The sequence below is a fragment of the Eucyclogobius newberryi genome, unplaced genomic scaffold, assembly GCF_026437365.1.
Source record: "Eucyclogobius newberryi isolate DKJ021-1_F unplaced genomic scaffold, fEucNew1.0.hap1 SCAF_6, whole genome shotgun sequence".
Taxonomy (NCBI): domain Eukaryota; kingdom Metazoa; phylum Chordata; class Actinopteri; order Gobiiformes; family Gobiidae; genus Eucyclogobius; species Eucyclogobius newberryi.
Window position 1 is genome coordinate 31073570 of NW_027316278.1, and position 24747 is coordinate 31098316.

The following is a 24747-nucleotide window of genomic DNA, read 5'->3' on the forward strand; positions in this document are numbered from 1 at the left end:
TTTGATGGATGACCACAGCAGACACAAACAGACTCAAGTAAATGTCCATTAGCTTGACAGATATCCAAAAGCTTCACCATCCATGACGAGCTCCTCCACCTCTGCTTTACCTGTCCACTTTCCAACTGTCTGCTGCGCCACATCCTTCTGAACTCTTTTATCTCGTTTTCAGGAAATCCCCAACTTTTAGGACATGTTGCTTCTTTAAAGATACACTGTGCAACTTTTCTGCCACGAATATTGAGACATCATTTGCACTTTTGGCCTTTAAAGAGCTACTAAACACCAAAAAAAACATTTTCTAACCCTGGGGGGGGGCCGAGCGAACGGAGGGGGCAGAGCGAGCGGAAGGGGGAGGGGCCGAGTGAGCGGAGAACAACTTGGACGCGCTAGCATTGTTAGTAGCATCTTAGCATCAAGTCAACGTCCGCTCTTCCGATATTTGAATATATACACGGTTCACTCCTATGCAGTTTAGGCAGCCAGGCCACGCCCTGTTTCCTGTCGGCAGCCACTGGTCAATCAATCACTAGGGTAGAGCCCGCCTACAACCCACGACTCCCCCAAACCTCCGGGCACTGTCCTGCTTTCAGCTGAAGAAGGCTCTACAACGGGGGTTTAGTGGCACTTTAATCTACAGCAGATATTTAATTTGGACAGCTGTTTTAAGAATATGCATTGAGCTTTATTCAAAAACTTTAACGCAAAGAAATGTGACTGCACTGCCCCCTTATCCAGTTTGTAGCAAAACAGGATTGTGGATGACTTTGACTTGTATCTGAAATTGGGGAAAGTAATAAAAATCAGCACTTTACATATCGGCCCGTAAATGTTCTTTCTTTTTTTGCATTGAATGCAGATTCAATACAGTAGCTCGTGTAAAAATGAGGCCAAATCAATATAAAAACATTGCAGATTTGTGAAAACTTTTGGCCCCAGATCTTATCAGTAACAACAGGACAGAAAGCTTTAATACCATACAATTATTTTGTCCAGCTCTGTTACAGAAAGTTGAAGCATGAAATCCACCTGGAAAACATCATACTTTCCTCCTGTCACATGTCTGTCACATGTCTGTTGCTGTCAGCCAATCACATCCCGCTACCTGAGCCTACTTTACTTGTTTCTCGTCCACAATTGTCCTGGTTTGATCACAGTTTAGTCATGATGTAGACATGTTTTGGTCCTGTTTTATTGTATTTCAAAAGGGGAACATTTGAACATGAATGTCACCAGAGCTAGCCTTCTTGTTCTAACTTGACTCACATGTTCCATTCACAAAGCTGATGGCTACTGGAACTGGAAGGGACGGGACCAGGAAACAACTTAAGATTTCCATGGGGTAACTGGGGAATCTGGAGCATGTGACCAGGCGGTGGGAAGCAAAAAAATCTTGTTTTTGACACTTTGGCGGAGGGAGAATAGAAGGTCAACTTGTCATAGAAGACTGACAAATAGCTGTGCGTTCTCTGGAGAGGAGGTGCTAAGGTGTGAGAACTTCCCAAGGATCTTTGGTATGACGAGCTTGCACAATACCCATAAATACTGTATAAATCTGCGAATGGATGAAAGTCAATCGTGTGCACATCTACAGCCTGTGCGTCTAAGGGAGCAGGATCTCTCCGTCACCGTGGTTCTCCTCCAGCTCTATTTTTTGGGAGTTTTTCCTTGCCAAGAAGGTGGATCGAAGGACAGTTCTGCTTGCTTTTTATTGACCACCGACTGTGTAACTGTTTAATTTTCTGCTGATTCAATCGACACATTTGTAAAGCCCCGCGGGGCAACAACGGTTGTAATTTTGGGGTCTACAAAATCGTTTCAATGGTCAAGTAGAGGCCATTTGTTTCACGCCAATAAAATAACTCTTCGATGTAAGCAATTTGCGAAGCGGCTTTGCTTTTGTTGGTTGCTGATGTAGCTATAAAGGCGCTAACTCAAATGACCGCAGCCAAAACGATCTCTCTTAACAATAAAAAGTCCTCCCTCGATATTCCCTTGCCACAGCAGACTAGCAACCTTTTCAAACCAAGTTCATTTGTGACAACAGAGAGAAAGACGTTGAACTTGTGTCACGGAAAGCTCCAGTAATCATAGAATTTAAGATCAAATTCTATCATCAACTGTAATTTGAACCCATCTTGCACCTCAGTTTGTATTCAAGGCCTTAGAATATCGTTGATGTTACGTACGAAACCTTTTCCATCTCCCTGCTCTTTCCCCTTCTCGGCTCTAACCTCTGTCCTGCCTCTCGTCCTGATTCTCTGTCTGACTCTCAAAAGACCTTCTGTGCTAAAAGGTGTGAAGGAAGAACTAAGTGCTTTCTCCTGTCCATAAACAAAGTCGGTTATGGCTGCTCAGGGGCGTCATGATTGTAGAGAGCTTGGGGGGGGTAAAAAAACACGCCTATCCAGATTTAAACATGCTTCTAACTTGTAGCGTTAAGAGATTTGCGTTCCAGGTCACGACAAAAATAAATAAATATGCCAAACAACAAATGCAAAGTTGAATAGATTTACCAGTTGAATAGATGATGAGGCGTGAGCGTCTGCAGGGTCGGGGTGGGTGTGAAAGTGCAGACGCTCGCACACAAATAAGAAGAATAAACTATTTTCATGGTGTATTTTTGGCAATAAAAACACATTTAAATGAATAGATGTATGGGTAATTCCATACTGTGGAACATTCCAGAAAAAACAATAGAATCTCCATGCAGGTGACTGTTTATTAAAAAAAAACTGTAAAAGGTCCACTTCCTGTACCACTGACCATGAACAGAACTTAAAATACAGTGGGCTTTATCCTTTGGGTGCTGCACTTTAGCCCAGCAGCATATACGTACAAATAATATGGTGATTTATTTTAATTTGAGTAATTGATCAGGGCTCAGTTGTGATAGATTTCCTTCACAAGAGCATGAAAATCCCATGATATATGTTGTTAATTTGGAGAGAACATTTTAATTTTGTCCCAAATGATAGAGGACCAATGACCTCCTGTGTCAGTGAAAAAAATAAAAGATGACATTGGTTCTGTCTGAGTTTGGCCCGAGACGCAGAGGAGGAGGAGGAGGTGGTGAATAAAGAATACAGAGATCATTCAGACACGGAATATACATTTCTAATATGCTTCCTGTGCATGCATTATCAAGTCATACTTTTTACAAAACTCCTAATCTTCACTAATACCGATATACATTTTTACAATCCCAAACAGTTGCTACAGTCCTGGTTTGTCAATAACAATAACTACAAAGGCCCCATCTCAGTTCTACAATGTAAACATATAACACATATAGTCTTAAATTTGTGCTTTTAAGGTTCTGAATTCGGCCTCGTGCACAACTTTTCTCCCAGACTGTCTCCACAAACGGTCTTATTTTGCCCAGATTTAAATAGTCAACTCCTGACAGCTGACATATTCCCTCTCTGCGTCAGAATTGTTCTTTTTCTACAGTGCCAGACAGAGAATTATTGTTTGCCCTGTACATCAATTGAGCTGTGGAAGACTGAACAAGCTAGAAAACTGATGCCTACAAGAATAATGATTTATTACGCTCCAAATATCCAACTTTATGTATTACCTTTTCTTTGTTTGGAAGCCCTGACCACTGTGAATAAATGCATGTCTTGTTTTAACACGACCGCAGCCGCAATAGGAACAAACGGAACAAAACTAAAAAAAAAACAGTTTGCTCCGAGCACAGACTAGAGCAATCGCCCGAGGACACGAGAAGGCTCAGAGTTTAGAGGCTCCGGCTAAAAACACCGGCAGATTAATATTACACCTGAAGGGCACGTTGTGATGTCTGCTCCGGGCGTGCTACAGGCTCGGACACTCCTTCCCGACTATGGCAAGGCATGAAAGAATACGAATACCCGGGAGGAAAACAAGGAGCAAAAACAGCCTGAGCTTGAAAGCAATCGTCTTGACAATAATATTCTAGTAGGTATTGTTTATCATTTGTTGCCTGCTTAAATTATGCAAACTTGACCTTTTGAGCTTTTAACCAAGTTCCCTCCGAATGAATCCGGTTTAGTAAGTCCTCTCTCCTCTGAGCCTCCGAAAACTGCATGCGTACATTAGCAAGCTAGCTTTGGTTGAATCCCCTTTGTAATTCCTTCTGCTGCCAGTAGATGGAGTGTAAACACAGAATCGTGATGTGATGAGGGAAATCTTCACTGGTAGAAAGTCACTGGCTGTATCATAAGTTCAACGTGAGCGGCCAAAGCAAAAATATTCAAGAGCCAGTTTAAAGACCAAAAACTATACAAATACCTCAGAATAAATGTCTTTAAAAGAAGATATTCCTCATTCTGTACATGACTCTTGCATGTATTCAGAGGAATCAGAGTGTAGGGCTATAGAGATTCAGTTGATTAATTGGTTAATGGGTGTGTGGGTCGATCAAGCTTTTGGATAGTCGACTAATTATTTTGGAGGGATTTTAAAGGCTTTATATTGAGAACAGCAGAAAGCATGTACGCAGTCATCTTGTGATTCGGGACAGAATTGTGAATTGAACGTGCCTTTTTACGGATGAATTCACATTTTACTCGTGGTTTTCTGTACAAATACTTGTGATTGCGTCATCTCCTGTAATCTGGTGCGTGCACTTTGAGTACAGATACACCCTCTGTTAAATATATTAGCATCTGTATCATTTATCAGCGCCTTGCCCTTTTTAAGCAACTACTCTAAGCACAGACTAATATGTGCTTGTTTTTCTTTGCTACGAGCAGTTGCACACTTCCAAATACAGACCAATCCACGAGGGCGCCGTTGTTAATGTTTTGAGTTTATATGCATTTTCCAAACGTAAGAACTGTCCTCCGGTGAATGGTGCGGAGGAGTCGCACTGCATTAAACACAGAGAGAAACGCCACATGGTCAGTCTGGTTAGATTCCAGAGAGGAACGTGGGCTCGCCGACAGAATTTCCATTTTGTTTTTGATTTATTTTAAGAGGTTTTGAAAAAAATCTGCAAAAATTAAAGTGGGAAACGGCAGAAGTCTGAAGAAGAAGCGAATCTGCCTAACACAAGAACAGAATTAATGGTCAAATTGGGCTTTTATGCAATCGACAGTATGAACGAGGCCAAGAGAAGAGACCGATTTACAGGAACAAACCTGTGCATGAAGAGGACGTCACCAAACAAGTGCCACGTCCGTCATTTGTCGCTTCATCTGCTTGGAAATATTCTAGGTAATTTTGGTAATGAAGTTTAAACGCTGCAATTAGAAGGGTCAAATCACAACGCGGCGAGGACATCGACCTTGACCAGTTCAGGCCCAGCTGTCTGAAAAGCGCCACACACCAGACAAAAGCACTGACACGGCTGTAGTCGCTCAGGTTCAGTCACTTAAAAGCTTTGTAACTTCTCGGGGGGCGTCGCCTGGAATTTTAAACACGAAACATAACTGATTATTGTGTGAAAAAATGTCAAAAAGGTTGTTTCTTTGTACCTTATTGTTAGATTATGTTAAAGTGCCTATGACAGGTTGGACGACTCATTGAACTAAAATGCAGTTAAGATGAATATATTTAGAAATTTGCAAAAAACACATAAATGTTATCACAGAATAGCTCATTTTGTAGGTTTATAATTTCACTTCCTGTTTGTAATTGATGACATCACACTAGGAAAAAACTTATCTAATGTCACAATAGTTTTAAGTTGACAAATAAAAATATATGAGGGCATTTGTATCATTTATTATTTGTTTTGTTGAATTAATGTTTACAGAGTCGAAAAAATAAACCTTGATTGTCCCTCGTGTGACGTCTCTTCCTGTCATTTTTTACAGATTGTTCAATTTTTTTCTTCACAAATACCCGCTCGATTGGTGTAAAACTATCATTTATATGTACAACAGGTAAAATTACACCAAATAAAGTAAAAATTTGAAAATCGTACAAACCTCTCATAGGCACTTTAACTATCAGTGTTCTCGCTGGGCTGAGGTTGAAGGATGCCAGTGGGACAACCCGTAATATCCTTAATGTCCTATTAAGATCACTCTTTTCATATCTGAATACCTGTAGGAGCTTTGTCAATTGAACTGCTCTGCTCCACGGAGGAGGAAGGTTGGTGACGGCGCAAAATGCTCCACCGCTGACAGACAGCGTTCCTTACCTTTTACGCACGGACTCGCAGCGCGCAAGCTCGATGCACTTGTAGACTTTCGCAGCTCTTGATTCACGCGCGTTTCTTTCGCAAAAGGCTTTGACCGACTGCGATCGCGGTGCAGACATGAATCCAAACGACGCACCAGTGCTGCGCCCACCGTCAGCGCCAGCAAAACCAAGACGAAAAAGAAGCATTTTATAGGACAAAAAGTGAGCCTATCCTCCGCGTTTTAATGTGGGGAGTCAACCACATGGTAAATATACTGTGAAATGCACTGTTTTGGTGACTTGAATAAAAAACACAATTGTTTTTTTTCAACCTGGCGCAATCTTTTGGGCATGGCAGTGAACAGCCGAGCACGGCAACCCACCATGCTAAAACCCCTCTGTGAGAACATCGCCTATAAAGTGACCATTTAATCTTGTTTCTGACGCCGTGGTACGCGTGCACCGTTACCTCCAGCCAAGTCCATTTTCAATAAAGCTAAATTCACACTTAACCGCAGAGTAACCACAGCTCACTTTTGTTGAATCGAGCGGCGTTGTTTGATGGACAGGACGAACTGACGCGGCAGGTGGAGCGAGGCGGACATGACAGCTTACATTTCTTTGTTCACTGTCACTCTGATTAATGACTTCTCTGGGAGATTGCGGCTCACTTGCGCTATCGGGGGAAAAAAACGCAGCGCTTTTGGAAGTTTTCTCGGACTTTTGTGTCACAACATTGTTCGGTCACTTGGGAAACCATCGCATGATCTCAATGCGGCTGATGACCGTTTGACAGGCCGCCGGTCGAAACATGATGTTGCCATGGCGATAGACCAAGCTTCTTTTCTTTCTCCTGACAAGGGCCTGACATCCGTAAATTGCCAGGACGAAGCTGGTGAAGACAGTAGAGTGGCAGCAGAAGTGTGAATGTCTGAATGTCTGCTTGTCAAGGAACCGAAATGGTGTTTTGTTTCATTCAAAAAGGTTTCAATAATCCCTCATAGCAAGTCTGTATCTGAAAAATATTGAACTTTGTGTCAAAACCCAAACATCAAACTAGCCAGTATCAATAGCCACGTTTCGACCGGCCCCAATCCCGACCGGCGACATCCAAATACAACTAATGTTTTCCTAAATGAATCCTAAATTGTACGTGAATGATACTTTTTCTTGTGATTAATCTTAGCAATTGACAAAATGTTGCTTAGTAATTCCAAATTTGTGTCGCTGTGAGACGTGGCTAACGCTCGAGCACACAAGAAACCACTTCTATTCTTTTCTACATTTATTTCACGTCTCTTCGCCTTTACGCCATGTGTAACATCTCTTTATGAAATGTTATGGGTTTAGCAAATCTTAGATGGATTATGTATTGGAAATATAATATTCTCTGTCTTGACACAATGAAACAGCGGATGCTAACGTACTCTAGCTTATTTTCGCTAAGTCTGTCGGTTAAACAAATACAGGAAATAGAGCAGTTTATCACTCGATCAAGTCTGCGATAATTGTTTTCAGTTTAAATCTGCTTTTTGTCAGCTTGTTTGCACTTGAGTTTGTCTTGTCCAATCATCTTACTCAAAAGAATTCTCCTTTTGTATCGTTTAATTAAGAAACTTCTCTTCATAAACCGCCTTTGTTCTATTTCCACAGGAGGTTTCAGCCTCTTCAGCCTCTCCACCAGTGTCTAGACCTCATGAAGATCATTTACATACTTCAATTATTAACAAGTCTGTCTTTCTTTCTCATAACTTTGTGGGTGTTTTTTTTGGCTGACGTGTCTAAATTTGCAGAGTGAAACTACTAAAAAAAAGAGGCAGCGGCGATAGGAGAAGGTTAAGTGCGAAGGGAGCGGAGAGAATTCCTATTTTTTGGGCCATTATTGAAAGCATCACTGGCAGTTCCCTGGGGGTGTGGTGGTGCGAATGGTTGTTACACACACACACACACACACACACACAAAAGCACACACAAAGGTTTGCAGGGTCAGGCAGGTGAATGTGCAGAGAGGAACGCTATGAGAGGCACTTTAATGAAATGCTTCAGAAGAGCTAATGGCCCAGCAGTGGCCCGGCCCGGCCCATAAAGAGGAGACGCAGACACGGAGACATTGAAGACGAGTTGGAAAAGGTAAACCTGGCCGTGTGCTTGACTGAGGAGAAAGAGTAAAAAGGTACAGGGTAAAGGAGACATTTTAAACTTCATTTCAGTGGATCTTTGGCTGTGTATAGCATTGGTGGTCAATTTGTCTGGAATAATTCTTTTAATGACATTGATATGGACCGTGTTTGGCTTTTAACCTCAAAGCTGTGAAGACCGAAACTTTTTGTAATGAATTTGAACCGTAAACTGAACAATATTTATTTTTTATACGTATATTTTGAACTGTATTAAGCTTCTTGCAATGTTAGTGTTTATATCATTGTACGTCTGAATTTAAAAAGGTACATTTTACTGCCCCCATGTGGAAATTGGCCCACTGCATTTGACCCAACCTTCAATGTGGCTGGGGTTCTGTCTCAGCTTGGTCAGGACTACTGCAGCTGGAGGGTTTTAGCTAATCTGCTGGCTAAAGGAAACCCACCCAGACACAAGGAGAAGCGTGCAAACTCCACACGGAATCGATAAATATTGAATTGTTTTTTGTGAGCGGAAACGTGCTCTTTATACCGTCACTGTCCTTTTGATCATGGGGGTAAGTTGTAGCTCAGGCTATTGTTAACATTGTGCTAACAGATGTTTTCAGGTGATGACATGGTAATGATATTTGTCTGTTGATGTGGTATTGACTTAAAAAAAATAAAAAATGAAAAATAAATATGTGTAAATGCAAGTTATTATTAATGAAATAAAACAATATTATGCTATATCTCATTTGTCATATTTGTCTAACTCAGAGGTGTCATACAGCGCGGATGTTGCATTTGATGTCGTTTTGATGCACCTTCCTAAGGCTTGGAACATTAATATTAGGTCTACATATCAAAATTGTGTGTTATTTAGGTTATTATAGGAGCATGTTTCCAATTTTGTTGTTGTTTGGGCCAATTTAGCAGGAAGCCTGAAGCCCAACGAAAATTGGCCTGAGGGCCGCATTTGGCCCCCGGGCTATAGTTTGAACACCACTGGTCTAACTTGTGCCAATGTTTGCTAAATAAGTCATTATCAAAGATATATTTTTTTTCACCTTTTATAAATACAAATGGTTTTCCTTAACAGTCGGTTCATTCTGTGCCATCTGTTTCTTTGTGATATCCATCTGTTGACATATGCTTTTCTCTGTTCTTGAATTGTATTGAACAGTAAAATAAGCAGATCATCATTTAACGTTTTGTTCATAATAGAAACAGACACGTTGACTTCCTGTTCACAACCGCAGAACTGATAAGCCCCGCCTCTTCATTGTGACTTTTCACTGTAACAAGCAGCAGATTGTAATTCACGTTTTTGTATTTTTGAAAAGTGGCCACGCAACATTTTTCTTACTTTTTCAGATCATCTGGATTAAATACAAGGATGTGGGCGGGGATAGGGGTAGATGAAAACCACATTTTCTGAGTACTTGACCCTCAGTTTAAGGACAATAGAGGATTACTCAAACATGCAATCAATCAATCAAAATACAACTTTGAGGAAACTAATGCAGAGGAAACAAGGTTAAAGCTCATTCAAGTTTTGTTCGTATAATATGTCTCCTTTAAAATGTTAAAGGATAGCCTCATGTAGCTGCCGGAATCATATTATATGCCAATAAGAAAGGTTTTAAGTGATAACAAACCATGTAGTCCACCAATATGGGCCAAACTGAACTGTGTTTTTGGAGTTATGAGAAACACACACTGAACTGAACCGAATCGAACCACTGCATCGTGTCACAAAGCAAAAAAAATGAAAAAATAAATGTATTCCATCAACAATGTAAAGTCTGTACTTCATTTGTGCTTGCTTGGTAGTACCACTGACTGCTTCTCCGATGTTCCTTTGAGTAAATTGCACTGAATAAAAGTAGCAAGGCCTTTGGGGAGCACTTTATGCACAAAAAGCATCACATCAAATCAGGAGGGTTTTTTTGGCTGCTTTTTGCTGCTGTGCTTTATGGCGCTAATAAAACTAACTGGAGTGGGCTGGCTTCCATTCTCTGCGCATTGTTGCACTGTTGCTCCGCCACTATATATCAGAGCTGTTTATTCATTTATTGAGTCTTTGGCCCATGCACTGCTCAGAAAACGGCCTGTAAAGCCTGCTGTTCTCCAATGCACTGGTTTATGCCCTTGGATTTACAAGAAAGATTAATAATTTATCATTATTTTAGTGCATTTGAATTATTATCATGTTTTTATTTTTTACATAGCAAGTGCCATCAATATAGTATAAGATGCAAATTTCTCCACAAACTTCTTCAAAACTTTATGAAGTGCGAGTCATTCGTCCCTCGCCTCGAGCCAAACTCAAACAGAATCGTGCAATCAGATGAATTCATTTCCGTGACATATGTGAAATGGAAGAGTTCATTGGTCATCTATCATTTACAACAAATGCAAACTTCTCTCACCTCAGATTAACAGCCTTTTTATGCTACGCTCATTGATTCTGCAAAAATCTGCCATGTGTTTCTTTATTCCTTGGAAGCAAACACGCACGAGTTGTTTAGAAGTGACACAGAGGAAGAAGAATTCAATGGATTTAGTGATTTGGGGTAAAACTGATGCTTTGCTAAACTTGTTAGCATGTTCTTTATGCTATAGATATCTGAATAACTGTTAATGTGTTACGTTAACATACCAGACACTTACCACAGTTCTGTCTGTGCCTCATGTAGCTGAAGGTGTTAGCGTTAGCATACGTACACCTATTCACCATGTTCTTCAATCTGTTATTATTTTAAATTTCATTTCAAGATGAAATGTCTGTTCTTTGTCTTGGATTTTATCAAAGAAATGTCCTCAGAAATGCAAATCATACTCCAGTGTGACTTATATATGTTTTTTTATTCTCTATTATGTATTTTTTTGGCTGGTGCGACTTGTAATCCGCAGCGACTTCAGTCCAGTCCTTAGTCCAGAAAATACGCTACGTCAGTATTCTAATTGTCACAAAAACTGATTATAATTCCAATATATTTTGAATATTGTTATTATATATTTTGGGTGCCACTTCAGCTTGCAATCAACTAGCAATCAATGATTGGTTATTTGGTTATGAAGCAGCATCATGTGTTTGGAAGACGGATGCTATAGCTGTCATGAAGCCAAGAAGACTGCCATGGAGACAGAGCGGAGACGCCGAGGCTGAGCACGGGGCCAGGAACAGTCGGAGCAGGAAGGGAAACTCAATAGAAATGCAGTACAGAAAGGCTCCAAATGACACTTCATCCACAAAGTCATTAACAAATCTCCAACCACCCACTGCGCTCGAGGTGCTGTTATTCAGGCCGGCTGGAACTGCTTTAGCCCCAGCTGCCAACGCATTACATTCATTCCACATTAAGGAGAAATGAACAAAGATTACACAGTGGTTATATTGCTCAAACTTGAAATCTGCCCGGGGTTATTTTACATGGCATATTTGGATATTACAGTAGGCTATATTTAAGTTATGTGTGGTAATGTATGGTAAAAGTACATTTGAATGGTTGATTAAAAAAAAAAAAAATGGGCACTGTATCAAAGGACACTGGGGAAGTTTATTTTATCTATTTCATCTATTGTATTTATTGTATTTAATGTATATTATTAATTTCATTGCATTTGTTTTAGAGACTGATTTGACTGTATATTGTTGTATAATGTATTGCTCACTGTAAGTTTTTTGTGGTTTTATTGTTTTATTCTGTGTTTTGTGAAGCACTTTGTGACTTCTGTGCTATACAAATAAAATTTACTCACTTACTTACTCACATACATTTATTCATTTTATTTATTGACAAACCAAAGTTGTTGTTTTTTTTGTTTTTTTTCTTAATCTTCACAAAAAGTCCATACATCACATCCACACCAACCAAACCCTCTCATACAAATAGTAATTCCTGTAACAAATCAGACAAATAGCATTGGGCTCAAACCATATTAAAAAAACAGAAAACAAATTAAATCAAGTTAATTCTTTTTATAAACACCAAACATGGTTCACAAACTTTTAGATATTTGTACAGGGCTTTTAAACATCTTTTCCACGGCTTTCCACGGGGTCCATTATGTTCAACCAGAATGCTAATCACCAACGCTAATCAGTGCATTTTAAGCATAACTCGTTGTTGAAAATGCCGCTGTACTTTTGTCCGACTTAATTGTTGACAGAAAAGATTTGGACTGTCCTGATATTTGAGCCGTTTATGCAGAATTCGGGACTAAAACCAAGATGGCTGCCGGTAGCGCACAGGTCACGTCTGGCACGAACTGATTATTTCTTCTCGAGTGTATTGATTGTTTTGATGAATTACCTCTCAGCCAGGTCAATTAAAGTAGCAATTCAAATCATCTGGTCATTAGTTGCTCATTCTGTGACGGTGCAGCATAAAACAATGAATAATAAGCGGTAAATATGAACCGTGATCAAATAGTCTCATGTCGCAAAGGAACAGCGCGAAACAAGAACAAAAAGAGACATAAATTAAAGTTGCTAGGGACTGGGGGACGAGTTCTTTATGTGTGGAAACGCCTTTCGGGGACATATTTGCCAGAACGAGCGGCCCGAACGTTATCGATCGCGAGGTGGACATCGCCGTCACTCGGGGATCTCCACATCGGCGGGGAATCGCTGCTGACAAACGAACAAACGAAAGGTATCGGACAGCGGCGCGGGGGGGGGGGCTTCTGGGGTTTGACTGATGGGAAGACGGCCGTAGAAATGAGACGTCTACGGTCACTACGGCAGCTAACGAGACCGGCGTATGCATTTGGACGGGGCGGATGGACAACAGATGAGAGGGAGGAAGAGTGGACGAGTGGGAAGGAAGCGGAACGGACCATGGCTAAATGATATTGACACCGGTTTCTATGGCAGTGTCTGTTCAGTATTCTGCAGAGGGGAAACAGAAGGAGGGAGCCAAGACTGCGGGGCAAAAGTAACTCCTTATGTTGTATATGTGTTTCTTTTGACAGGTTCAAAATGAATTCAAGACAGGTCAGAGAGAAACCTTGGATTATCAAAGAACGGCAAAATGACTGGAGATGAACAACAGGTCGGCTTGTTTTGTTTTGTTGTTCAGAGCCGACGGCAACAGCGATTGTTTAAAATCCGGGGTAGAACCAAGGTCTGTTTAAATATGTACTTTTCGAGCAAAAATGGAAAGTGTTTCAGATTTTGGCAACTGTTGAAGAGGGAAATTTGGCACAGGTAGAACATGCACACTCTCGATGATGTACTGCATGTCCCGCCCCAGTCTTATCCCCACGTCAAATAAATCCCAAAAATCCTCCGCTTTTTTATCCACTCCAGATTTGAATACATTCTTTTTAATTCATGGGAAGCGTTAAAAGCTTGTGAATGTCACTTTTGCACCGTATTTCTGCTCAGTGGCTAAAGTAAAGATTGGTTCGGATGACAGAATTGTATCCTCGCTCCCAGAAGCGACTTGCCTTTACATATTTCACGTGAATTTGACAAAGTCTGACGCGGTTACCTCCAGCGCCGTGTCGCCTTTGCACTTTGGCACTTTCACAGTTTAGGACGTCGGCGGCGCCAAACGACAACTTCACGAGCTCCACTTTGCCTCGCGGCCCCGTCACGTCGCCACAAAGTCAAACTGCAACGAGCTCTTTATTTACTGCACTTGTTATATATAAAAAAGAATCGATTCACATTCTAATCGCAACTAAAACAGGAAACAAAACACAGGTGATTCTACAAATTCCTTGACACATTTTGAACCTTCCCTGAATCATATTCGTAATATTGATAGAAGTTTAGTTTGAAGCTTGAGGGAGTTACCAGTGAATTTAAACTGATTATTGTGGTTCTAATGCTTTTGTAAACGGCTGGTTATTATAATTATTTTAGTGCTATAAAATGTATACACCATTTTGTAAATTAGATGACAAAAGCATGAAATATTTTAAACAATTTTGACCGTTTCAATAATATATTATGTAATTGAGCATTTGAATATATCTATATTTTTTTTTACATGTTTGTTGTGTCTTTCATCTTATTTTCAGATTTTTTTTTAGCACTACTATGTTCTTGTTTGACATGAAAAAAATTATAAAAATGTGACCTTATACAAGTGCCATGTTACTAAGATTCCAAACTCAATTTCGATGCGAAGGAATCAGCTCGACATTCGATTTTCAACACCACAATGACAAAAGATTGTTTTTGGACGATTAAACGTAACATTCAACACAAAATAACTGTACTTCCTTCATGTTATCATGTGGTCTCATACTAGATCTGATAATGCTCATAATCATTCTAAAATTGTTTAGGAAAGGTAACATTTTCTCCTCTTAGTTTCTTTAGTATCGATACTTGCTCAAATAAGTATCTAGATTCGATACTACTTTTAGTATCGATTAGCATCAGATTTTCGATACTTTTGACCGTATTTCTATCTATTAGTCATTTGTTTGGGTGGAAATGTAACTAATTATTCAAAATACCTGCGTAAACTTCTGTCCGTCTGAAATATTCTCCTTAATTAAACATTTCTCCGGATCAACTGTAAAAACTGCCTAAATAAAGCACATTACCTCAGCTTGTCGGAAGTATTTAATAAACTTTTGAAAGGTCCATAAGTTTATTTGCATTTATAAGCGAGGTTGGCAAATATGTTTGGAGAGAGTCTGGATAAGTCAGACTGATTAATTTTGACGACGCATGTTGTGATGTTTAACGGGGCGGAGATAATGGCCGCTCCGCATCCATCTGAAGCTCAAACGGCTGTAAACGTTTTGGATGAGCTCAAATTTAGGTTGAATGTTACAGTATGTGTGTAATTTGACAGTACATTTTATAACATCAAACTTTAACCGGGAAGAACGACTGTCGCGGTCAACCTTCGCCTTTAAAGCTATTCATATATAATATAAATGCACTCTCTCTCCTTTGGGCCGGGCATTTTGAACAGGACACTTTAGTCTTGGACATTGCTAAAATCTGGAAAAGTTTAGAAATATTGAAAAATGTATAATATCATAATTCTTGCTTTGGAGATACAAAATCAGAATGTAGAGTATATCATCTGTAAACAAAACCAATAATTCCATTTTATTTTAATTCTTTTGCATCAGTTCAATTTCTTTTTGTAATGCATTATTTTGTTCCCTCCACTGCCAATAGATGGAGTGCTAACACCAATCCTGATAAGGGAACGCCTGAATTGATTTTTGACAGGTTTCAATGTATAAATCATTTTAAATGAAACGTACTCAAGTCCAATAATAATATGAGTGTTGTGTGGTCCTCTGTGTTTGTTTGATTTTTTTCATTTTTATGTTGATTTTGTCTTATTTATTCATGTTTAAGTTTATATAGCTGTTTTTGCTTTTACTGGGTTTATTGTTTTCAGATTAGCGCCATCAAACTGAGCAATATACTTTCTGTTCTTCTGTTTTCTCTTCACTTTGGTTTTACTTCTTAACTGGACTCCAGGATAAACCATTCCTCGCACCTCACTCATGTGTTGTTTCCACTCTCTCTTTGCCTTGAGATTCCGTGAAATTCCGCTTTTCACCACCACAGCGGTCACTCAAGCTTGGAATTGGAAGAATACCACCCCTTTCACCAGACCTAAACTCAAAGGAAAAATTAGATTTGGCGCCGCCCGTCTCCACACCGCCGCCCGTCTCCTCCCCGCCGCCCGTCTCCTCCCCGCACCACCGCCCGTCTCCTCCCCGCCGCCCGTCTCCTCCCCGCACCACCGCCCGTCTCCTCCCCGCCGCCCATCTCCACACCACCACTCGTCTCCTCCCCGCCGCCCGTCTCCACACCACCACCCGTCTCCTCCCTGCCGCCCGTCTCCTCCCCGCACCACCGCCCGTCTCCACCCTGCCGCCCGTCTCCTCCCCGCCGCCCGTCTCCACACCACCACCCGTCTCCTCCCCGCTGCCCGTCTCCTCCCTGCCGCCCGTCTCCTCCCCGCACCACCGCCCGTCTCCTCCCTGCCGCCCGTCTCCTCCCCGCTGCCCGTCTCCACACCGCCACCCATCTCCACACCACCGCCCCGCTGTGCACGCTTATTCAATTAGCTGACTCTCATTGGGTTAATCAATGGCGGTGCACCTCGGACAGGGCTGCGAGTGTCCAAAGCCGGTCCTGTGCCGTCGTCATGGAAATGCAAACAGTTCAACGGGGAGTGAAAGTGGCAGCGGCAGATTCACCGTCACGAGTCAAGCTTTCAATTGCGTTTTATTTATTTATTTTTTAACCCAAAATGGTGTGCACCACTTTGGACTAAAGAAAAGGAAAAGAAAAGAGAAATGGAGTGTTTCAGTTTGAGTCGCTTCCAACAGGCAATATTTTTTAGGCAGGAATTGGTGGGAAATAAGGCTTCAATTGACAAAAAACAGAGTGGGATTGAACACTACATTAACCTACTCTAATGCCCACACAATGTTTTAGTATGATTAGCTACTGTTCATATTCATTTAGCAATTTTAGGGCAAACAAGGTGCATTTGCAATCCTCAAAATTAATTTATTATAAGATCTCGTGAATAAAAGACTATGTAAAAATAGAAGTACGAGTAAAGAGTGAAACGGGAGATAACTCCATGTCTTCTCAATTCTCCTGGGCTCCATTTAAATCCTTAAAATCTAAATATAATAATCAGTAAACTCATAACAAATATGATCAACTAAGACACCATCGAGCAATCAATCGACTTAACAAGTTTCTAAATGTGTGTCTCGGTTCTCTCCCTTCAACACACTCCTGGAAGCTCTACCTCAGTGTCATAGTTAATTTGTCCAATAAAATAATATTATATCTACAGAAAAACTAGTGCGCCACAATAAATGTGCTTTTCTAAAATTACGTCTACGGAAAAATAATGATTTTATTAAAATGTCAACAGTTCTCTCACGTCAAAGCAATTCTTTTACAGCATTTCACAAAGCTTTATTTTTAGTCGCGAGTACTCCTTGAGCTTTGTCTACAATCTAGCATGTGTACAGGGCAAATAAATCTGTTCGCTGTAGCACTTTATGGTCAGTTAAATCTTTATCGTCTCATATTGATGTCTTCTAAACACTGGTCACTCTTGAAATGTTACGCATATAATACCAGAGTTTACTGTAACTAACAAAGCTGAGCCCCAAATCTAAAAGTCTTTACATCAATCACATACACGTATTCAAATTTAAGAACATTACATAAGCAGTCACATTCAAGACAATTTTGTGTATTCAAATACTACTAAATAATACAAATAATACCAATACTACTTAAAGCACTCGTGTTATTTTGTGTAAATATACAAAGCTCTGAGTATTGTCCTTAACGGTGCAAAAGAAAGCATTTATTCCTGGCAAATATTATGGCGCTAATTGTCCCAAATGTGTAAAAAAAAAAGTGGTAATTGAAAGCATTTGTAACACGTTTCCTATGGGCAAAAACACTCCTCCGCACGCTGCCTGCAGGCTTTTGGGGCCCCGTGAAAGACTAGTGCCAGCCAACAATATGGAGCAGCGTGGCCCAGAGCTACTGAAAACAATGTGCAGCGTCTAACAAAGCCACAATATGAAAGGAAATATGGCCGAAGTTTCAAAGTCGTGAGCATATAGTCAGGAAAAAGTAAGGAGAAATGTAATATATACAGCTACGGTCTCAAATAAAACAGGTCTGGGATTTATTTTGAATTGAATTATAGATTATTATCATTTTTACAAGCCCGTTTGTATCTAATGCCATCATCAATGAAATTATAGAAACTAGTGCATTTTTAAAATAAATGTAGTAGTTTTATGTATACTGAAAATTACACTCTTAAAACGAGAAAAATACACTTTAGGCAAAAATGTCCTTGAAATAAAGGCATTTATCTTCCAGTGAAGTATGTCAATGTTACTAAGCGTAATAATCTTACTTATTTAGTGTTAATTTAGAAGAAATGTCATAAATGTAGACACACACAAAAAATCGGACTTGAAACGTTTTATGTTTATGAAATGTGCAGTGTAATTTTGTCGATTGCATATTTATTGCATATGTTATTAGACACAATTGGACAGTGCATATGGGCCTTCTTTGCTCAGTAACTTGAAAAGATAAATAGATTTTATAGAGGTGAACCACTGAAGGAAACCTCTGTTAGCTTTTCCAGGATTAGCATTATAAAACTGAAGATTTACATTTAAATTTCATGCAAAAATGACATGAGAAACAATCCGACCTGCAAGCTAGACAAAAAGTGCACTGGATCTAATAAAGCAGAACAGCAACTCCCAAAAATCAATAAATAGTTACTACAAGCAACTTATTATCACAGCAGACAACCATGTGCAGTGAGTAATAGCATACAATCGAAAGGCATAGAAACTTGTTGGCGTCTTACCTTCTTGCACAGCCTGGAAAGGGTTATTCCCGTCGACAAATTCCACAGAAATCGTCACCTTCTCAGTCTCCAAGATCTCATTGTTTAAGTTGAGGTCGGCCACGGCGAGACGAAACACCTCGTCATCCTTTCGTGCGGATTCGTCAAAAATGGCACCTGAAAGTGGAGATTACCAAGTCAATTATTTGGATTTTGCGGATTAATTGAGACCGAAATCGCTAATTAGCAAACATCTCTATGGATTTTTTAAACACTAAGAGCCTTTTATACGGTCTTTCCGAGCTGCATCGATCCCACAACACATGGATCGCAATCCTCCAACCTTAGGGTTTTTGTACATTTGTATTTATTTGTCAGGGGCAATGCCATCATACAAGCAGTAGCTACAAAACAAAGCTCGTAGCTGTGGCGATGCATCAATTACATTTTTTCCAGAGAGTCTTTCCCGCATTTATTTGATGTTTACAGCGTGACAGGCGTCTCCGGGATGGGCAAATCGCTTTTAGATTGATTCTTTCCCATATTTGGCCGTCCCTAGACGTTGACGCGCTATCTGCCTCTGCCTATGTGTCTTTCTGTTTCTTTCTACACTTTCTACACTCAAATACAAATAAACAGTGCAAATTCACGCATAGGTTCTAACTCATATCACTGAGTACAGTTCTTCAGTTCTTCAGATTTTCTTTCAGCCAGCATTTAACACTTTTTCATCAGAAATGCAATTGATTTCCCCAGTTTACAGCTCTTATAGGAGAAGGTTGATTGTCCAAAAGACGTCCTGCACTGTGGGATTTTACAGTTTTGGTTTCAAGAACCTCTTGTCACGCTGATATTCTGCATTGTTTGTATTGTTATTGCCCTTCAAACATGCTCTTGAGCACCTTTGCTTTGGCATCTCATGTTTTAGGACTTAAAATTATGTACCACACATGATTTTCCACAGCCGTTCCCTCGCCTGCACTGGTGTTAGCACTTCATCTACTGGCAGCAGAGGAAATTACTATGGGGAACTAAACAAAGGCTGGCGTGCCTCGACACGCTAATGTAAGCAGTTGTGATGAACGTGATTTGAGGCAGAGGAAAGCCAATCTGACAGCGGAGATGATGGTGCAGTTCTACACGGCCATCATTGAGTCCATCCTCACCTCCTCCCTCATCATGTGGTACGCTGGAGCCACAGCCAGGGACAAACAGAGACTACAGCGCATTGTGCCTCAGCTGAGAAGGTGATCGGACGCAAACTTCCATCTCTGCAGGACCTGTACGTCTCCAGGGCTCTGGGACGAGCAGGTCGGATCACAGCCGACCCTTCTCACCTTGGACACGGACTATTTGTCACTTTCTATTGCACTACTTAACTTTAGTTTTTATTATGTACATATCACCACTTCCTATTGGACTACTATATAACTTTATATTTCATTATGTACAGATCATGCCGTTCAGTATTCATTGTTCAATGTTTTGTCTGTAAATGTTGTTTATCGACAAATGGCAATAAACCCCTATTCAGATTCTGATTCTGATTCTGAGAAATGCTCAGAACGAGTCTTGTGATGATTTATGGATTTTTTTTTATGGATTCCGCAGCTCTACTTATGACTTTAAAAAAAATCGGTATAACTTTAAACCAAGTGCTGTCTGAGGCTCAGAGAAGGAACAGAGAAGACAACCTTGTACACAAAATTAATAAAAAAAAGCGTGAAAAAAGCAACTCCAGGTATGTTTTTGATGACTGAATTGTAAAACATGGTTAAAAGTTTTAAGCAGGGAGAAAAGATGGTTTGAAAGAGGAGTCAAGGAAGCTATTTTTGTTAAAAAAGAAAGACCTTCTTTAAACAGAAATGGAGGGCTAAGGTTTAATCTTCCTGTTATTTATAATGGGTTACTGAACCCCTGGAAAGGTAGAGGACATTCAGATGCTAATCAGGTACTCAGGGTGGTTGAGCCAGGGTCTCACAAAGACAAAGAGGTTTCTAATAGCCCATTAAGATTCTGAATAGGCTAGCTCGGTAGATACAAGGGGGGAGTTTCTGTTGAAACAAACAACTCTTTCTACTTCAGGAAGGCTCCTCCCAATGGGCGGGTCTTACCACAGAACAGTATTAATATCGGAGTTCTCGACCTAAATCCTGTTATTGACAATGACTCTTGGATGAGAGTCGAAACGTCTATTTTTTCAAACTGAGTCCAGATGACTACAACTGAAGCTTTTTCTACCGTGTTTTACTAGAGTTGAGAATTGAAATGAAGAATGCCTCGAGAGACACTATACTGCTGCTCGTGCCGCAACGATCACAGGCTATATATTTTTGTATGATTGATTGGCGTCGTTTCTATAAATTAAAGTTAATTCAAGCCAATTATACAACCTGTGACATGCTGGCATAAATAGCCAATGTTTTTTGCTGTCATCGTTGCCATCTATAAGGCTTGTTTAGCCGAATGAAGACGTCTAAATTGTGCAGAACAACCATATTTGGCAACGATTTGGCAAATTCATGGGCACGAATTCTATTTGGTGGGAACGAAATCGTAATTTGAGGCCACAATTTAGAAACTTCCCGCACCTAATGTCACCAGGCGTAGAACGTTGAACCTGTCACACGCACTTTCAAATCAAATGTAGGTCTAAAGCGCTTTAAAACAACAAGGTTCACCACAGTGCTGAACATAACAAAGTTACAATATTAAAACAGATTGAAAAACTAAAAAGGCAAACATACATGGATAATAGGACAACAACTCATTCTTGAATAAAAGCCAAAGAGAAAAAGCATGTTTTCAAAGTGAATCATCTAATGACTATTCCAGAGCCGAGGACCAGCAACAGAAAAGGCTCAATCACCTCTTTTGTGTAAAAACAGAAATGTTGAAGGCCAAGGCCGATACAGACATAAGATATATGCGCGAATATTCTATTTCATAGGCAAGCCTTAGAATTGACTCTTTGTCTAGCAGTGTTTTCAAGCTAAAAATATGACTTAATCTCTCCTTGTGCTAATTCCCTCAATCAATAATATGTGGTATCAAAATGTGGATATGCGTTTCATCAAGTCTTCAATTGTATGAACCCGGACACTGAATAATTGTGAATCTCAGTTATTACACACGTCTCCAGTACTTTACAACGTGTGGACTGATTTTGTTCCCCGTTTATTCCGATCGTGCGCATGCTTGCCGTTTCAAAACAGTCGTGGCTGCTTACCAGGGAAAAATAGACAGAGGACTGAAAAGCATTGCATATTACCAGTACCAGTGACCTTCTTGTCCCATAATGCTTTACTTCATCTCTGCGAATTATGCGGGCTCAACGAGTGACTGCTGCGGTGACCGGGCCGGCCATCTACAGCACACCGAACCCGCCACACAATCCTGAACTCGAAGCCGTGACACATATTCCAATGAAAAATGAAAAGCGAATCAGATGTTCTATTAATAAACCCGTTGAATTCTTAAACACTTCACGTCAGGTTAGCCAATTTAAAAATCCACTACAGCGCAATCCCTCTCAAAATGGGCGAGCGATTCAAACCAAGAGCCGTTTGCAGACAGTTAGCAGAAGTGTGCGGACTGTATCTTCATCAAAAGGGCTCATGAAAAATGCATCCTCCAACAATCTTGATTCAACAGCGTTTGGCAGCTGTAAATAGCGTGGCCTGATTGAGCGGCATCTCTGGACACAGTATGGAGGAGCCAGGAGAAGCAGACCGAGCCAGACAGAAGCAGACAGGATGAAGCGCTAAAACACAGACACATTAACTATTCTATTAGGCATGCATAAGAAATGAGCTCCACGACACCGCCGCAATGTCTTTGTCTCGACTTCATTATAACTCTTTGGCACAGGCTTGATTTTAGTTGGGGGAAAAGTCAAAGCCGAACAAACTCAATTTTAAAAGGCGATAAGTTCTGCTGTTAAAAAACGTTTTGTTTTTGTTTATTGTTTGAACAAAAAAGGTCAGCAAAAACTCAGGGAAACTAAAATAAAACCAAAAAGACTAATATATACACTCCCGTCCTGTAGTAATACTCCCGTACACTAGGGGCATCTGTGAAGAAAATACAGACCACTATGTAAAAAGAGTAAAACCATACAAAAACTTCTCATTAACTACAAACCCAGCAAGTCTTGCAATAAAACGTACATCGAGGGGAAAGCGAGGGCTTTTAAAAGAACATAAAACAGAATGCAAAAAAACAAACAACAACAAAATAGAACAACTAAAGTCTGTAATCTCATACCAGTACAAAAATGAAAACCACATCATGGATTAGGACAGCAAACACCAACGCCGGATACAATAGGCGACAGAAATCCGGAATCGTCCTCATAATACTCTAAACCGAGATGAGGGGGCATTCATGCTTTCTCATACTTGGGTCATATACTTGTTCTAAAGAAGTTGGACTGCAGAGTGCCTGTCGAGCTTCCTCTCCTAAAAAGAAGACTGCGTCAGAGAGAGTGTGTAAATCCGCCGGACAGAGAAGTCACGGCAACATCACGTGACTCTTCTGAGGACGATTGCGGACAGGCAGTTGAAACAGGTTAAGGTATGACGACAAGCAAACACTGGTCCCATAGGGAGAATATGAACGTATTTACAGATTTATTGTACCTAGGAATAGGATAGGAATCAGAATTTTATTCATTCTTCAATATTGCAGGAGAACAGGTGGGAGACATTAAAGGTCCCATAACATGCAAAATCGACTTTTCAGAGCTTTTAACCTTCTTACATTGCTATTTGTGCTTCATATATGTACCCAGAGTGTTTTTTTGATTGATTCCCGCAGTGTTTAGCTATATTACAGACTATCTCCTTTCCTCGAATCTCCAAACTGACGGGGGGTGTCTACAAGACCGCGTCATAACCCCAGGCACGCGTCATCATCCCCCCTCACCCTCACCCCCCCTCTCCACCCCCCTCCCGCCCCCTTCCCCCCGCGATGGACATAAGACTTTTATATATATATATATATATATATAGATCTATAGATATATCTGTTCTGCGCACGCTGTAGAATAAACATCAGATTTATTTAGTCTCAAAGTAATGTTGATCTGAAGTTCTATCGTTTCTCACTCACTCGTGCGGCAGGAGCGGCACAGCGCGGAGCAGACAGCTGTGGGGCTACGTCACGGGTGGGCGGGGCACACACGCGCTCTGAGACTACGTCACGGGTTGGGCGGGGGAGCCAGATCGCTCTTCGCATGGGTGGGGGCGAATATCAAACCAAGCCGTCTGCATTTCCGGGTTGGTGAGGGGGTCCAAGGTCTGGGTGATTTTTCTTAACTATTATGTTAAGGGTGTTGCACAACCCTTATTATTATCAATTATATACTTAGGATAGACTACGAAACGTGAAAAAAAATTATGTTATGGCACCTTTAAAAAAAAAAATCATAATATTGCAATTGTTGTTAAGGATACATGCAGATAACGTTTATGTGCTCCAAACAACTGTACAAAGTGACATGTTGTCCCTCTTATGGTTCATTTTATGGTCCAGTCATGTTTTGTGCAATATTTGAACCTTGAAGACATTTTTAAAGCTATATTCTCAGCCCATTCATGATGCATTATGAAAATATCCTCTTAATATTGTTATGGAGAGTGCAGTGTTCTATTCTATTTATTCGTCAAGTGGATCACTCACGCCAGCGAAACTGGCGAAAAAATAAGCTCTGCTGCTTCAAGTAGAAAGTACGCAGGTAAGAAATAGTCACAATTACCTCCATGAGTGTGAATGATTAGGCCTTACTCTCCACTCCAGACAAGAATGAATGATGGCACTCTAAAATGTGGTGCCAGAACATGTATTCGAAGGCCTATTGCTGGTATCAAATCTGTGGTGACCTAAAGGTACAGCCCGTCATCACATCCAGGTGGCGCTGTTTAGTTTAGGGTATTACTGATCGGCATTCAACTGTATGTACAATACAACCAGGAGGAGTGTGAAAACACTACAGCAGCTTTTAAACTGGGCTTTCTCTGGGTTGTTGCCATAGTAACCTGACTGAAACCCACCATTATTATATCATTGTGCAGTTCTGCCAAAAACAACGGAGCGAGAGCTGCATAAGACTAAAGAGAGTGTTCTGCCTCTGTGTGTTTAGTAATGTCTTCAGCTTTTGT

At 40.5% G+C, this 24747-nt stretch overlaps 1 protein-coding gene across 4 annotated transcripts in view; it reads right to left on the reverse strand.

The window, feature by feature from the left end:
• grid2 (glutamate receptor, ionotropic, delta 2) overlaps positions 1-24747 on the reverse strand; it is a 788159-nt gene that overhangs the window by 674531 nt on the left and 88881 nt on the right. For all 4 annotated transcript variants that reach the window (XM_072433310.1, XM_072433308.1, XM_072433309.1 and 1 more), the window contains exon 2: positions 18608-18763. In XM_072433310.1, the coding sequence (XP_072289411.1) occupies positions 18608-18763 (156 nt within the window). The remainder of the gene's footprint in view (positions 1-18607; positions 18764-24747) is intronic.